This window comes from Populus euphratica, unplaced genomic scaffold, assembly GCF_000495115.2.
Source record: "Populus euphratica unplaced genomic scaffold, PopEup_1.0 scaffold315.1, whole genome shotgun sequence".
NCBI lineage: Eukaryota > Viridiplantae > Streptophyta > Magnoliopsida > Malpighiales > Salicaceae > Populus > Populus euphratica.
In genome coordinates this window covers 208,614-224,273 of record NW_011500203.1, presented here as the reverse complement: position 1 = coordinate 224,273, position 15,660 = coordinate 208,614, and the positions used below count along the sequence as shown (strand labels likewise).

At 33.4% G+C, this 15,660-nt stretch overlaps 1 protein-coding gene across 1 annotated transcript; it reads right to left on the bottom strand.

Moving 5' to 3' along the window:
* Positions 1 to 10,587: 10,587 nt before the first annotated feature.
* Positions 10,588 to 14,844, bottom strand: LOC105111957 (uncharacterized). Its single transcript, XM_011007481.1, has 3 exons — positions 14,043 to 14,844; positions 13,588 to 13,734; positions 10,588 to 12,393 (listed from the first exon to the last, which is right to left on the bottom strand). Exons 1-3 carry the CDS (start codon positions 14,178 to 14,180, stop codon positions 11,053 to 11,055), a joined length of 1,626 nt encoding a protein of 541 aa, XP_011005783.1. The 5' UTR covers positions 14,181 to 14,844; the 3' UTR covers positions 10,588 to 11,052.
* Between the last annotated feature and the right edge of the window lie 816 nt (positions 14,845 to 15,660).

Below are 15,660 nucleotides of genomic sequence, written 5' to 3'. Positions count from 1 at the left end.
CTTGATAGAGTCTGCCTTTCTTCTTTCCATTTTAGTCCTGAAAATAGGAAAGTTGCTAGACTTATTTATTAATAGTTAATAACTGAGCCTTGAGCTTAAGGCTGTCATTTGGTCTTCTTCTTCTTTATAAAGTGGAGTATACTTCTTGAATTCTTTAAGCTTTTTCTTTTTTGTATTCACTAATTTGAGTACATGTTTGTTTAACTGCTTGTTTTTATATTTCAATCATTTGCACTTGCTATAAATCTAGGCTCTGTTTCTTGCCTCGCTTCTATTTCTGTTCATATTAACAATAGATTCAAATTTTGCTTTAAGTGTTGCATTGAAATTCTCTTTTGTTTGGGTTGACCCCGGTTCACCCGGGTCAACCCATCTGATTTGTGACCCGATCATTGTACTAGGTTGGGTTTTAAAACTATATAAAGGATGAAATGAGGTGGCAGCTCGACGAGAATTCAAATCACCATTCATCTCAGGGGATATATGGATGCAACATATTGAGCATGTGGTGTCTGAGCAGTTTGCACGATGCTCACAATCCTGTGCCGACAACAGAAATTAGTAAATTCCTGATTTGGTGACCAATTTTATTCAATATTTTGTGATATATTTGTTCAATCATTTTATTTTGTAAGTTATTATTTTCTTGAATTGAATATGATGATATATTTTTTTTAATTTTTAGGAGACCTATAATAGCCGGTTGAGGGAGAATTATGGGGATGATCCTTCAATCCATCTGAATTTCGATTTGGATTTATGGATAGAGGTAGGATCATCTAATGGACCTAATAAAAATCGGGTTTACGGGCTTTTGCAACATTACGGTTGAAAACTTGCGGACAACCCGTAATGTCTCAACCATTGGGAGCTCTCTATCAGTATCGAACACCTAGTCTAAGGAGTTCATGGCCTTAAAACAACAATATGAACGACTCTTGATGGATTATGATAAGCTTTGTCAAATGGTAATGGACATTTGATCAATGATAAGTGTTGATACATGTGCTGCACCTTTTTGGTTATACGATCCTAGGAACAACCAACCTCCTCCTCCTCCAGCTCCACTGTCATTCTAGTTTAATTTTGTTTTTGAAATATATTAAATTTATAATGAATATTTGGATGAATCTTATTTAACATTATTTTTAATGTTTAATATAATTTTATTTGGTTAATTATTTTTTTTACCATTAATAAATAATTTTTTAAAAATATTTCAAATCAATATCGATGGTCTTACCGATAACACCAAGCCATCAGTATTTTACCGAGAGTTGCACAAAAATTACCACTCATGTCACAATCACAAACAGCTTTACTGACTACACCAAGATGTATTTTACTAAGAGTTGCACAAAAATTACCACCCATGCCATAATCGCCAATGGATATATTCCATCTGTGTTTACTGTTGTAATTACCGACGAACATATTCGTCGGTATATCACAAAGAGTTCTGAAATATTTATTGTCCATGCCACAATCACTAATGACAAGTCCATCGGTGATTACCGTTGAAAATTCAGATAGAATCATTTCGTTGGTAAAGTTCTCACGGGAAAATTTTTTTTGGCATGCTTCTCTGCCTGTAATATCGTTGATGTTTGGTTTTTCTTCTTCTTTTTTTTTTTTCTGACTGAATTAGTAATGGAACAAGGAATTATTGACAATCAATACCGACTGAATTAATGATGGAACAAGGAATTATTGACAATCAATATTCCAATAAATGGATTTTATTGGTGATGCCGTCGGTAATATTTTTACGATAAATTATGTGTATAACACCGATAGAATTAATCTTGGGGTAAAACTATTTAACAGTGAAGTGAATTAACATGTACTCATGCATTCATTTATAAGTAACCATGCAGAACCCAGAACGTCAGACAGGAGACCGAGAAAGGAAAGATCAGAAAAGAAGCTGTGCTGCCGATCGATCTGTTTGATCGGTAAAGGTTGCATAATTTGGAAGAAGCAATGACACTTCACAGCATAAAATAATATCATGCATGGTGAGAGGACTACTGGAGATACTGCATCCAGCTTGTCGTGGATGAATAACACACAGCTGGTTTTCTTGGCAACAAAAAACGCACGCGTGATTAATTATTCTACGAATTCATTCTCTCTATTAATTCCATTTCACCAAAATCTCAATCCTTCCTCCACCTGGCTCCTTACCTAATACAAAAAAAAATAAAAACAAATCGAGCTATTATTGTTTATTGGGCTAATAAATAAAAATCGAGCTATTATTGTTTATTGGGCTATATTTTCCTCAATTAAGTTTTAGTTTTTATTTTTATTTTTATTTTTATTTTTATTTTTATTTTTATTTTTATTTTTATTTTTATTTTTATTCTTCAATATTTATTAATTTAATTCTCACAAGATATATTTAAATATTATATTTTTTAGGACTTACTTTAGTATGAGAAAAAAGACCATATTCCAGTGTTATATTTCTACAAAACAAAATTTTAGGTTATTATTGAGAAAATTTAAAAAATAGAAATCAAAGCTAACACAAACAAAAAAAAAAATCATTTTCATTTGCATTGCTCTCGGGATGCAGAAAACTTCAATTTGGTTTTTAAATTTTATTTTTTTTAATTATTTGGTAATAATTATTTTATATTTTTTTCATTTCATCCCTAACTTTATTTTTTTTTCACGTTGAAGTCATTAAATGTTAAAAGAGAAAAGAGAAAATTATTAGAAAAAGGAGAGGAAAAAGAAGGATTCGATCAACCACATTTTAACCATATAAAAAAACTTATTATGATAAAACTTATTATGATGTTAATGAATTCATCTTGAATATACGAGTTTCATAAAGGTGATATTACCCTTTATACACGCTAAAAAAAGATTGAAGCCTATAAAGGTTTTTTATTTGATTTGATTTTTTTTTTAATTTTTAAATTGAATAAAACATGTTTTGGCTTGGAAATTAACTCATTAAGATTTTAAAATGATTTTGGAAAATTTTAAAGTGAAAAACAAGTTGAGTGATTTTTAAAATTTAAAAACTCAATCCTGTATTTTTGATAACTAGAGGTGCTAAAAAAAAATAGTTAGTGGACAACTCTTTATCTACCTAAACAAACAATATATTTTAAGTAAAAGAAAGAAATAAACCAACTGGGCATGCATGCTAGCCATCTAAGCCTAACAACACCTTCTTTTTATTCTTTATTTTTATTTTTAAATCATTACCATTTATCTCATTTTTAAATTTTTTTAGTTTAACTCTTTTTTAAATTATCAATAAATATTTTAGATGGTTTCTATAATTTCATAATATATAAATCCACCAGGCTATTGTAATTTATCTTTAATTTTCTTCTCATTTTAAATTTAAAGTATAAAAGTCATATTTGCATTATCCATTTATAATAAAGAAAATCATATGTGCTTAGAAATCATATTAAATCTCTTAGAATATGATAAAATATATCAAATGAAAAGAACAATTAATTATGGTAAAATATATGTATTTGTATCTATGTTGTATCCAATTCAATATCGCAGTAACTTCTTCTTCTTATTCTTCTTTTGTTTTTTTGGGTATGGAGGGCTGCGCTTCCAAAACCATTTCCTTGTGCAGAAGAAAAAGCTTGCACTCAAAAGGGAAGGTTCCACGATGGCCTGCTTGGTTTTCTAATCTCGCGCACAAAACTCCATTGTGTGGGGAAGGTGGTAATGGGGGCCGGTTCAACCCTCCACCATCACGTTCATACTACAAGATATTTGGCATCGAAGCATTTTCTTTGATCTTGCATGGCTTTTATCAACCAAGTCATTTTGTTCCTAAAATGCGTATCTTTCACTGCGCTAGCTAGCTAGCTGTTTTCATTTACACCAGGTCAAATATTCGCATTTCACTCATCATTTCTTTCAAATTCAATCATCAGAACAGTTTTTTTTTTCACAGCACAAGACTATATTTTTGTATGAGAAGATAAACTAATTGTATAGTGACAATGATAGTTTAATATAACTACAAGTCAATTTAATCAGCATCAAAATGCCTAAGTCGAAGGTTAAATTTACATTCACGAGAAAATGTCGTCTTCACTGCAGTTCAAATGACCATATCCTCATTTTTACACTTGAAATTGTAACTCATTGAGCTAACAAATTAAAGAATCTTATACCCAATCACATAAGATGATCATCCTGGACTTTTTAATTCTATATACCATACACAGGCACCGTAGGAGTTAACTTGGGTCACATTAACTCCTGCAGTTTCCATTTCTGCTTCACCCCAGATTAATTAAAGATGTTGCCGCCACCTCCAAGGTCAGCGCCTTTCTTCCCTCCAGCAGGAGATCCTTAATATTCAAACCTCCAGGGCTCTCATGAGAAGCCAGGCAGCTTTCGGTAGAACAATCAGCCCCTTGGTGTTGAAGACTAGGCAGTATATCGATAAATAATATAAATCACATGTTACAACATCTTTTAATAGTTTAAACTTTTGAGTTAAGATGTTTTTTTAATTTAATATTAGAACTTTGATGACCACGCGGTCATAAATTTAAAAATCATCATTCTTATTTATTTAATAAAAATTAAGTACAAGGTAATGAGAACCATACAAGTTTCAATTAAGAAGAGTTTTCACTCAAAAAGTATATTAGATAATAATATAAATTATATATTTGAACTTCATCTAATAATTTAAAGTTTTGATTAAGATGGTTTCTCTAGACCTTTCATGGAGGTTTAGGAGTAAAAGCCAAGTGAATCAAGAGAATCAATTATAGTTGTATTAGTTCCCACCCCTTTCTAACTATCTGTATCGATAACTGTAGCATTAATAAATTGACCAGTAAACATCTTATAAGCTCTCTCAAGCATGGTCAGATATCTTCGTTTTGCATCCAGGGAAATATGCAAGTGCTTCTCAGCATGCATAACAAACTTACGAAGATCTGTCAGCTGGTGCATAGAGCCCCTAAGTAAAAGAGAAAAAGCTTAGAGCCAGATGTAAAGTCCATTTGAATTAGTTCCTAATAGAATGATAATGAAAGATTCTATGTCAATTTGTTACTATTCTGTGCATATGATGAAACTGAAAGTGACTTGTCATGAGTTAAATGAAAATTAATGAGTTCTTGATTATCAACTACATCTCAAGCTTAGCTAATCAAACCCATTTCCAAATACTCATTACTTATTGAAAAAGAAGCATGGAATGTGGTAGCTAATTTATAAGAATAAGGAGAAGAACGAGAGGAATGATATTAATTTTATTTAGAGTTTTCTCAAAGTATACATCTTTATAGTTCTTTTCGATATCTCTCTGTATTTGTGTGATACTTAATATTACAAGCCTATTTATAGACATCAAGTTCTAGATAATCAAGAAATTAATTTTTTCAAAAGAAATTCTAATTTAATAAGAAATCTAACATTCTAATTAAATAAGAATTCTAAAAAATTAGTCTATTATAAATCCTTCTTCATCAAGGATTCCTACATTAAACTAGAATTTCTTCTTTGGCTAATATTAAAACTCTTACTAACTCTAAATCCGATTAGCCTAAATCCTAGTTAATATTGAACTTCAACCCTCCCTTTCAATATCAACTGTCATCATTCTCAGCATATTTGATTTCATCTTTGCAAAAACATTATATTTGAGTGGTTTTGTGAAAATATCTACTATTTGGTCTTGAGTTTTCACATACTTGACTTCAACTTCCTTGTTTACAATGCAATCTCTTAGATAATAAAATCTTGTGTTGATGTGCTTACTTCTATCATGAAAAAAAATGGATTTTAGCTAATATACTAGCTGACAAGTTGTCCACATAAATCTTTTTAGGTTTTTCTTGTGACATTCATAACTCTTTCAATAATTCTTTTAGCCATATAGAATAATAAACACATAATGTAGTAGCTATATATTCATCTTCATAAATAAATAATGTCATGATAGATTGCTTCTTTGAATTCCATGTGAAAGTTGTATCTCTCATGCAGAAAACAAAACTTGTAGTGCTTTTTCTATCATCCATCTCTCTAGCCTAATTGCTATAACTATAGCCCATAAAATCAAAGCTATTAAAATAACCATAGAATAAGCCAAAATCTATGGTACCTTTGATATATCGTAGAATTCATTTTGATACTTTAAAGTGAATCATAGTTGATATCTCCATAAGCTTATTCACAAGTCATAATTTATAAAGAATATCTAAAAAAGTACATGTCAAATATTTCAGACTCCTAACTAAGCTCTTAAATATTGTTTGTAGAGTTTATCATTTTGGTTTTAAGCATGTTTCTTGCCATATTAAAGGTATTTTTATTCTTTCTCTCCACTACTTCATTTTATTGTGGGGATTTAGGCATCGTTAGGTGTCTCCTTATACCATGATCAAACAAACATGATTTGATAGGACTACAAACATCAGCATATATTTCTTGTAGGGGTTGATTTGTTCTTGATGTAGACTCATTCAAAAAAATCTTGCAAAATTACTTGACCATTAAATATCTTTCACGCAACTAATTTGGATGTATAATGGATGGTAGACCATTCAACATCTCTTTTAGTGCCAATATCTTAAAGTTATCAAGCTTACATGCTCAAGTCTCAAATACCAAAACCAAGTTTCATCTTTCACACATGCATTTAGGCATTTAGACACATCCATCTTTATATTTAGTAAGAACATTCTTTCTTTCTTTTTAATCATGGTTACCTTTGTAATCATATCTCTTTTAGTGTCAAGTAATGTTAATGTATGATATTTTATCTTAATTTCATACCCCTCATCCAATAGTTGTTCTAAGATTAATATGTTGTTTTTCATCAATAGTATATAATAGACAATCCCTCTTGGTTGGACTCCAACAATCACTGTGTAATGACCTGTCTTTTGACAGTATACCATTTAACTTTTTAATTTGTCACACCTGCCGTCAAATCTGGATCTTGGATTGCTACTGCTAGTTAAACTAGTTAATTGATTCCTTTTATTTGGTTGACCGTTTGATTTGTTAAGGCTTTCTTCGCTTTTTTTTTTCCAAATCTCTCTCTTCCTCCTCCTTATTAGGAATATCCAAAACTATCTTGCTTTGAAAAAAAATATTTGTGCACCCATATCATCTTGAATCTCATTGACTTTCCTCATGGGTTTGTAATTTTTTCTATGAGACCTTGCATTGAAAGAAAATCTATATTTTATGACTCTTCTATTGCGACCATTACATAATAAAACTTTTTTTGCAGCAAGTGTATGATATTCTCTACCACACGTGTCTCTTCCATCTTTTCCTCATATCTTTTCATTTAATTGTATATAGCCAATTCTTTTGTAAAGTATTCTGAAATATTCTCTAATTCAAACATGTGTAACTTTTCAAAGTCACCATGTAGTTTTTGTAGATGTACCTTTCTCACATTGTTAGCTCATTGGTTTGCTTTTTATAAAACTTCTCATGCTTGTTTATATGTGGTGACTTGATCTTTACAGAAAATAATCCAAAGATGTTTGGAGACTTTAAGCAAGCAATGATTAAGAAGTTTGAGATGATGAATATTGGTCTCATTTCCTACTAGTTAGGGATTAAAATCAAATAAGAAGAGGATGAAATCTTTGTGAATCAAAAAAAGTTTGCAAGGGAGGTTTTTAAGAAGTTCAAGATAGATGATTGTGTAAGAGTAAATACTTTAGTTTAATGTAAAGTAAAACAGTCAAAAAATGATGAATGAGAGAAGATAAAATCTACAACATTCAAAAGCTTAGTTGAGAATTTGAGATATTTAACATGCACTCATTTAAATATTCTTTTTGAAATAGGACTAATGAGTAGGTTTATGAAGGCAACAACTATGATCCACGTTAAAGCATTGAAACTAATTCTTTAAGTATATTAAAGGTACTAAGTTTTGTTTCTAACATAGGGGACACATATTTACATGGAGTTCAAATAAGCAATCTAGAGTCACTTTTCAACATGGAAAGATGCATATATAGCTACTACATCATATGCTTGTCATTTCATATGGCTAAGGAGATTATTAAAAGAATTGAAAATACTATAAGAGAAGCCTATTAAAACTTATATGGATAATTATCAGTTATTTCATTAACAAAAAATTAAGTATTTCATGATAGAAGCAAGCATATTGATATAGGATTTCATTACCTATAGGATTGCATTTTAAATAAGAAAGTTAAAATCAAGTATGTAAAGACATAAGACTAAGTCACAAATATTTTTACAAAGCCACTCACATTTAATGTTTTTATCAAGATAAAAAATAAGTTGAGAGTTATAAAGAAATCAAGTTTAAGGATGGGATGTTGAAAGTAAATTGATTTCTAAAAATTAGTTGTTAAGACAAAGCAATTATATGGAATAAGTTGAAATAGTCGACTAGTTGAGAAACTATTGACCGGTTCAGTTAATAAAATATAATTATTGTTCAGATTAGTGTAATTCCTTGATTTTTTTAGGCTTTATATCAATAAAAAGGTTTGTACTTCAATATTATTAAAAAGCATAAAAGATATAAAACAACTAAGAAAGCTTAAAGAGAATAACTATTTTAATTTGGATTAATTCATATTGACTCTTCAAAGTTATGACTTGAGTCTTATCCCAGGTTGACCCCCCGAGTCAAGTTTTAAAGCTATAATAATAATTAATTAATTTTATTTTTACGTTGCCTTAGATCAACTTGGGTTGACCATTTCAACTCATGGCTTAGGCCTTGTCCTAGGTCGACCCGTTAATTGAGTTTTAAAAGTTTGATAATAATTATTTTTATTTTTATATTAACTAGAGTCAATGGTCAATAATCAAGCTAACCTGTGACCTGAGCCTAGCCTTAGTCAACCCCCAAGTCAGGTTTTAAAAATATGATAATAATTATTTTTATCCTTGTATTAACCCAGGTCAATAGTCAACTCAACTTGTAATTCAGGTTTGGCCCCAGGTGAACCCCTGAGTCGGGTTTTAAAAGTATAATAATGACTATTTTTATCCTTATATTAACTTGAGTCAATGGTCCTACCTCGCAACCTTGGCCTGGCCCCGAGTCAAACCCAGAGTCGAGTTTTAAAAGTATAATAATTATTAGTTTTATCCTTACATTGACTCGGGGCAATAGTCAACCTATGACTTGGGCCTGACCCTAGTTCTATCCTTAGTAAGGTTTTAAAATTATGATAATAATTTGTTTATCTTCACATTGACTCGGGTCAATGGTCAACCCACCTTGTGACTCAGATTGGCTTCTAATTGAGTTTCAAACTATAATAATAATTATTTTTATTATTATATTGATCCACATTAACTAGATTAATTATTGTGCATAGAATTTGATAGACTCATCTTACCCTTTTTAGCGAAACAAAAAGTTCTCCACTTAAACAGACTTGGATAGAACAAAAATTAATTTATGTACTATTTAAAAGTGCACCAAACAACTTCATAAAAAAAAATTTATTTTGTCCAATCCATCATTTTTTAGCATACCAAGCATTGTCTAAAGCATCTCCATGTATGTTCTAGAAGGAAAGCTACACACACACACACATATATATATATATATATATTAATTTGGTTTTTCAATGTTGATTTTACATCCCAAACAAAATATTAAAATATCATTTTTCTTACACAAATGATATTCTTACCTTTCTTACAAAAATATTAAAATCCTACAAAATACTATTCATTGCAATATTGTTTTTTTACTAGTTTTTTTCCTTTGATGTATATATATATTATTTTTTTTCTATTAGATTATTATGGTCTTATGATCCATATTATGAGCTTGACGAGTTCACAAGGCTTGATTCGTTTTTTTTTTTGTAGTTTTTTTAATTTTATAATTTAATATTAACTTGATTGAAAATCATCTAAGTTGTTTTTAGACTCTTCAAATTAACCGAATCATACCACGTTATTAAAATAATTTTATATCAAATATATTAAAATACAATTAGCTATTCTAAATTAGTTTTGTCTATTACAATGCTAAGACACTATATCTATATATAAACCTTATTTATGAGGAGATGCTATAATAAAAGAAAGGAGGATTATTACAAATAGTGATAAAGTGGGCTTTATTATTATTATTATTATTCCAAATATAAAATTTTAAAGTTAAGGAAACAGTGTACCAAAGCTCAGACTGGCTGGATTAATTAATGATTTGTGTTTAGAAAAACTTACAGCCAGCTGTTTTACTTTTACTTCGCTGGACTTGAAGAAAGAAAAAAAAATTACAATCTACAAAGTTGACAATGCAGGAGGGAGGGTGGCAGAGGGGATGATGAGTTAAGGTTATGGTTGAGGAGAAAGATGCTTAATTTCCATTTCTAACCGTCTATATATCTGCTGCTGCTGTTTCTTCTATTTGTTTAATTAGATGGACTCCACCACCCCACCCCCAAAGAATTTGCCTTTGTGTGAACAACAATTAGCTGCCAATTGGACAAATTTCTAAAATAAATACATGATCAATGCTAATGCTTGCTGGTTGCTTCATCATTGAGCAAACCGTGGCTCAAGTCTTCAGAAGTCATTTGACTTCGATAGCTGTAATTGCAGACAAAATACATTATTTGCTAATAGGCATGAATTAATTGATATATACTTGCAATTGTAATGGCAATTAATTTGTGGTTTCTTAATGCTAAACACTTTTCTTATTCATCTGATCCATCTCTCTTAAATGTGTTTAAGCATAATCTGATCATCCTACTCTGCTGCCTGCTTGTTCTTCCTCTTGGTTGCGTTACTCTTTAATTTCAAGTTCCAAGCCTTGTTGAGGGGAGGACACATTCATTTATGGATGAGAAGCTCAAGTAGTAGAAAATTGCAATGGAGATATAAATGAATCAAAGCACCCAGTATGATTTTTTTTCCTTCAAAATTTAACTACTTTTTTCTTAAATTCTGTAAACCACTATCCAAGCACGGCTAGTTGGCTACTCGGTCAAAATATCAGGAGGCTCACAGAAATTCACTGAAATCCCCCGTCGATATAAACTACAGGTATTGCTTGACTCAAATCCTATAGCCATGCAAATGTTTAGCCCATCTTCGAGCCATGTAAGGGTCATGGTAATCCCAACTTTCAACACTGCTACTCCTGCCACCAAATATACTGCTGGAGTCCCTCCCTGCTACAGCTTCTCTGCCATCCTCGTTTGCTTCCCATTTTTCCCCTAGAGTCACCACAGTTTCCCCTGTTCTGTTGCATTCACCAACTCCGCCATCAATGCAGCTATATCCTACACAAACATAATTTGACTCGCCCAATTCCAACACAATTCTTCTTTCTTCACCTCCCCGTAGCTCTCCGAGCCTCGTAATCCTGGCTTCATCCCCTATTCTCAACTGGACATCTCTAATCACACCTCCTAGCATTCTTGCCAAGAACTCTTCAAATTCATGCATGACAAATCCATTTGAAGTGCCAAAGCCAAATCCCACATGAAACCGGTGGATGGGAATGGGAACTTGCATATTGATAGTATGATATGATCTTGTTGGACTATCAGAGAGATGCAAGATAGTAGACTGCGGATTCTTGTGTGCACGATCCTCTAGTATTTTTATCCCTTTTTTGAGACCTTCAATTGGGTCTGCTTGTCCCATAAAATAAAGGCGGTCAATGACTTGTAAGGCTGTTCGCTTACCGTAGAACGTCATGCGTCTTAAAGGGAACACACGGGCTGCAGCTGAAGAGTAAGTTACAATAGCCAAACGATCAATGGGTCGGAGAGAAAAAACCACCAATGCCATCGATTGCTTGAGAAGCCTAAGATGTGGCCCATTGGGGCTTGCAACCAGAATTAAATCTGTTGGTCGTTGATTTGCCAACTTTACTGAGAGATAGGCAGCAGTAGATATCCTATTCGATGAGGAGGTGCATGCATAAGAAGTGGGTGGGTGTGAAAACAATGAGGAACCTGCTGTTAAATTGTGGTGGTGCTGATAATGTTGTGTGCGAGGATGGTGAAAGATTGTCAATGGGATTGGCACTAGAGAGAAGTCTAGACGGGGATAATTGGGAGTCTGATCAGGTTCAATGGGGTCATCATCATCATAACGGGCAGAGCGTAGGAAAGAATGTCTATGGACCCGGAAGTTGGCAATGGAATCATCAAGGATTTGGAGAATGGGGTCAGTTTGGTTGCAGGAGAGGGAACAAGGCATATTGAGGTTGCGGGGAAGCTGCGTCCAACGAGCACGGCAGATGGGGCAGGTGACACTACCATGGCGAACATTGGATGAGATGCAGGCAAAGTGGAATGCATGACAGCACTGGGCTGTGAATATGGCCTTCCCTGGGCTGTTGCTTGTGCTGTAACTCAGGGGATCAAGACATATTGCGCACAAGTTCTGCCACATCACAGGAACCACAAACTAGGTTAGTTATACAAATCCATGAGCATGCCTGGCCGGAATTTGAAGTAAGAGACACTTCATAAAAATAGCATTTGATCATAATCTCGAGATAAAATATATAAGAACATGCAAAACATATTCCTAAAAATAAAAAATACAAGAAAAAGAAAAAGAAAATCCCAAAAAAATTTGAATTAAGAATTGTGGTCTGCATTCAATTGTTGATAATGGATCAACAATGTGCTGTTATTGCGGTGTATCAAGAGTAAAAGAAGAGCGAATTATCCAGGAAATTATTCGGTCAGGAGGTTACCATTGTATCAATACTGTCCTTTGATAGAACTATATATGATGATTTTTATAACCTGAAATGTAAAATTTGACTTGGAGAGAGTTGGCCAAATGTTATGATTGTGGGTTTTCTTTTTGTTCCCTTTTTGAGAGGGGTGATTAATTGTGGTTACTGGAAATGAACAATATCGTGGGAGGTAAAGTGAGAGGGAAATTAATATAATTGACATGATGGATCACCAGCAGATATAAACAGTGCAAGGAATTGAACGAAGACAAGACTGGTTACAAATCATGTGGTGGTAAATGGGACTTGATTAAGGTTGGTGTTGTGGTTGTGAGTTGAAAAGGTAGATTTTAAAAAGAATAAAAATAGCATTTCAAAAGAGGATTTTTACTGGAATGCCTTTTGATCAATCAAAAACTTTTAAAACTGGGAAAAACACAGTTCAATCATCACGCTAACAAACAGATACTAACAGTGGGTGGATCAGGGCTCATGAAAAGTGCAAGCATTCAGAATCACATGCTTTTGTAGGAAATGAATGATTCAGGTAGTTTTCAAAACTTCAAATTGAATCAACAAATAAATAAAGAAAAAAGTTCCCTCGAAAATCACACTGCAATTTTACTAATGAACAGAGAGATATTTAAAAAAACAAATAATGAAAAAGGTGGTCCAGTCCTCTCTCCATGTCCTATAGAATTGCTACTCATATGTTGCGGGCAACTGTGAAATGAAGCAGAACACAGATAAACATAAGATGAGATGAGGCATGAGAGCAGTCGAACTTTGGATTCCAAAAGTTAATGTAACAAATGGACATAGCCAGGTAGATTAAGACATCAATTCAAGTCCTCTAAGGCGAAGAGAAGACAAAAACATGTCTTGCCTACCTTAGAAGCCACGTTGTTGTTATTTTTATTGCTCATGATGGTGTTGGATTCTTCTTCTTCATCATCATCATCATCTTCCCCTTCCCCTTCCCCTGAGAAGCTATTCTCTGTCCTTGTTGGAAACGTTGCTAGGCTAGAATCCGAGATCTGTAAATCTCACTCGCAAATATGAGCAACCATCTTAATTAATCGCTATCCTCGTCCGTTAATTAATTTTATGCAAATTACACAAAAATGGATTTCTAAGGAGAGATTAAAAATGACTGATATCATCATAAATCAATGTATATGTTGATTTCATAAAATTGCATCCCAAAAAAACAAAAGAAAAGGAAGGAAAATTAAGGGGAACACAATTTTGGAGTTTTGTGGAGAGAGGGACTGCATTGATGTTTTATGGATTAATTAAGAAGAGAAATTGAGGAAACGAGAAGCAGGAGAAGCGAGTAACTTACATTGATAGAGTTGGTATAAAGGGAAGCAGAAGGATCAGCAAGAGCAGGTGGCTTTCTGGAAGAGAAGGAGGCGCATGCAGCCACCACCATTTTCTTAGCTGCCCTTTTCAGCTTGGAGGACGCTGCTCCTACCCCCATATCTCTTCTTTCTTCTCTTGTTGCTTCTAATCCTCTATGCGATGCTATGCTATGCCGGAGTGCAATGGTAGAGATCAGGAGAATTCGATTTGATGGATGAATGAATGAATGAAGCTGAGTCCAAGAGTCCTAGTGGCACACATAAGCTGAAAAGGGGCATACAAAACACTGCCAGATCCTGCAGTTTCTTCAGGACCTTGTGTTGCTTTCGCTCTTCTTTCTCCCCCTCTTAACTAGGCAAAGGCCACCTCCAACATTTTTATATAACCCTACCTCTCTCTACCACTTTGCATTAAAGTAATGCTATCTCCATGTCCCACCTTTTTTCTTACTCCCCCCCTCTCTCTACCATCCCTAGCCTTCTCTACCTTGACCACTCTTTAAGGGCAAAGAAAGAAGAAAGAAGAAAAAAGAAAGAGACATTCTTTCCCTTTTCCTTTTCATCCTCATGCATCATAATATTATTCTCCATTCTTTTTAATTAACATTAATAAGGAAAGTGAAAAACAAAAAATATGAGAAAACCGCTGTCTTGATGAAGCACTAGTGCCACATATTCTTGATAATGGTTGGACTCCTGCTGATAGTCTTCCCCTGAAAGAGAAAGGACCTGCTACTGCTTGTCAGATACTAAGCTGTAATCATTGTGAAAAGCATGACACATGTTTATATTACGTCTGTGCCTCTGTGTGTGTGTTTTTAAATAAAAAAGAACAGTATAACAGAGCTTGCTCAACCTGCCAATCCTGGATTGACAATTAATTAATTATATCACTAATGTCACTACACGAGTGTATATCTTGTCCTGTGGTGAAGGATAAAAGGATTTATTATAAATTAAAACTCTTAAAAATCAAATAACATATGTGGATAAATATTAAACATCCCAACAAATCATTAATCCATTGGCGTTGGCACTAGACCTCTCTGTGAATAAATGCAATGGATGGATACATTGGCGTTGGCACTAAATTAACCTCTCTTCAAGGCATGGGGTAGCGGAGTGGAGAGCCACACGCAACCAAACATTATAAATGAAACGAATATATTGGTGCCTGAATTCATTATTGGTGGGTAGACCATGAAAGGGAAAGAATCGGCAAATACTGCTTCCTGTACAGGCAAAAAAACAGAAGTGAAACCATTTAGGTGGTGGTTAAGTGGTAAAGATTTGAGATCAAGGGGTTTGCTGTAGTTTCAGGTTCAAGTCCTTGGTTGCTCATATGATGGTCATTGGAGGCTTACATGGTCGTTAACTTCAGGGTCCGTGGGATTAGTCGTGGTGCGCGCAAACTGATCCGGACACCCACGTTAATCTAAAAAAAAAAACAGAAGTGACACCCTACCAGCCCCTGCAACCTAGCTACATACACTACATGGATCGAGTCGTGGACAATATTGGACCACCACCTAGCTACTCCCGACTTACAAGGGCCGAAGGTCCCAGTCGGCCACTACACCCTCTCCCTTCCCGCTCTTC

What these genes read in the sequence shown, in the direction of transcription:
- LOC105111957 (XM_011007481.1), bottom strand. Translation starts at nt 14,180, where the DNA reads ATGGGGGTAGGAGCAGCGTCCTCCAAGCTGAAAAGGGCAGCTAAGAAA. An exon ending in TTTATACCAACTCTATCAAT is followed by an intron (nt 13,735 to 14,042) that starts GTAAGTTACTCG and finishes TGAGATTTACAG; the next exon opens with ATCTCGGATTCTAGCCTAGC. An exon ending in ACAACAACGTGGCTTCTAAG is followed by an intron (nt 12,394 to 13,587) that starts GTAGGCAAGACA and finishes GTGATGTGGCAG; the next exon opens with AACTTGTGCGCAATATGTCT.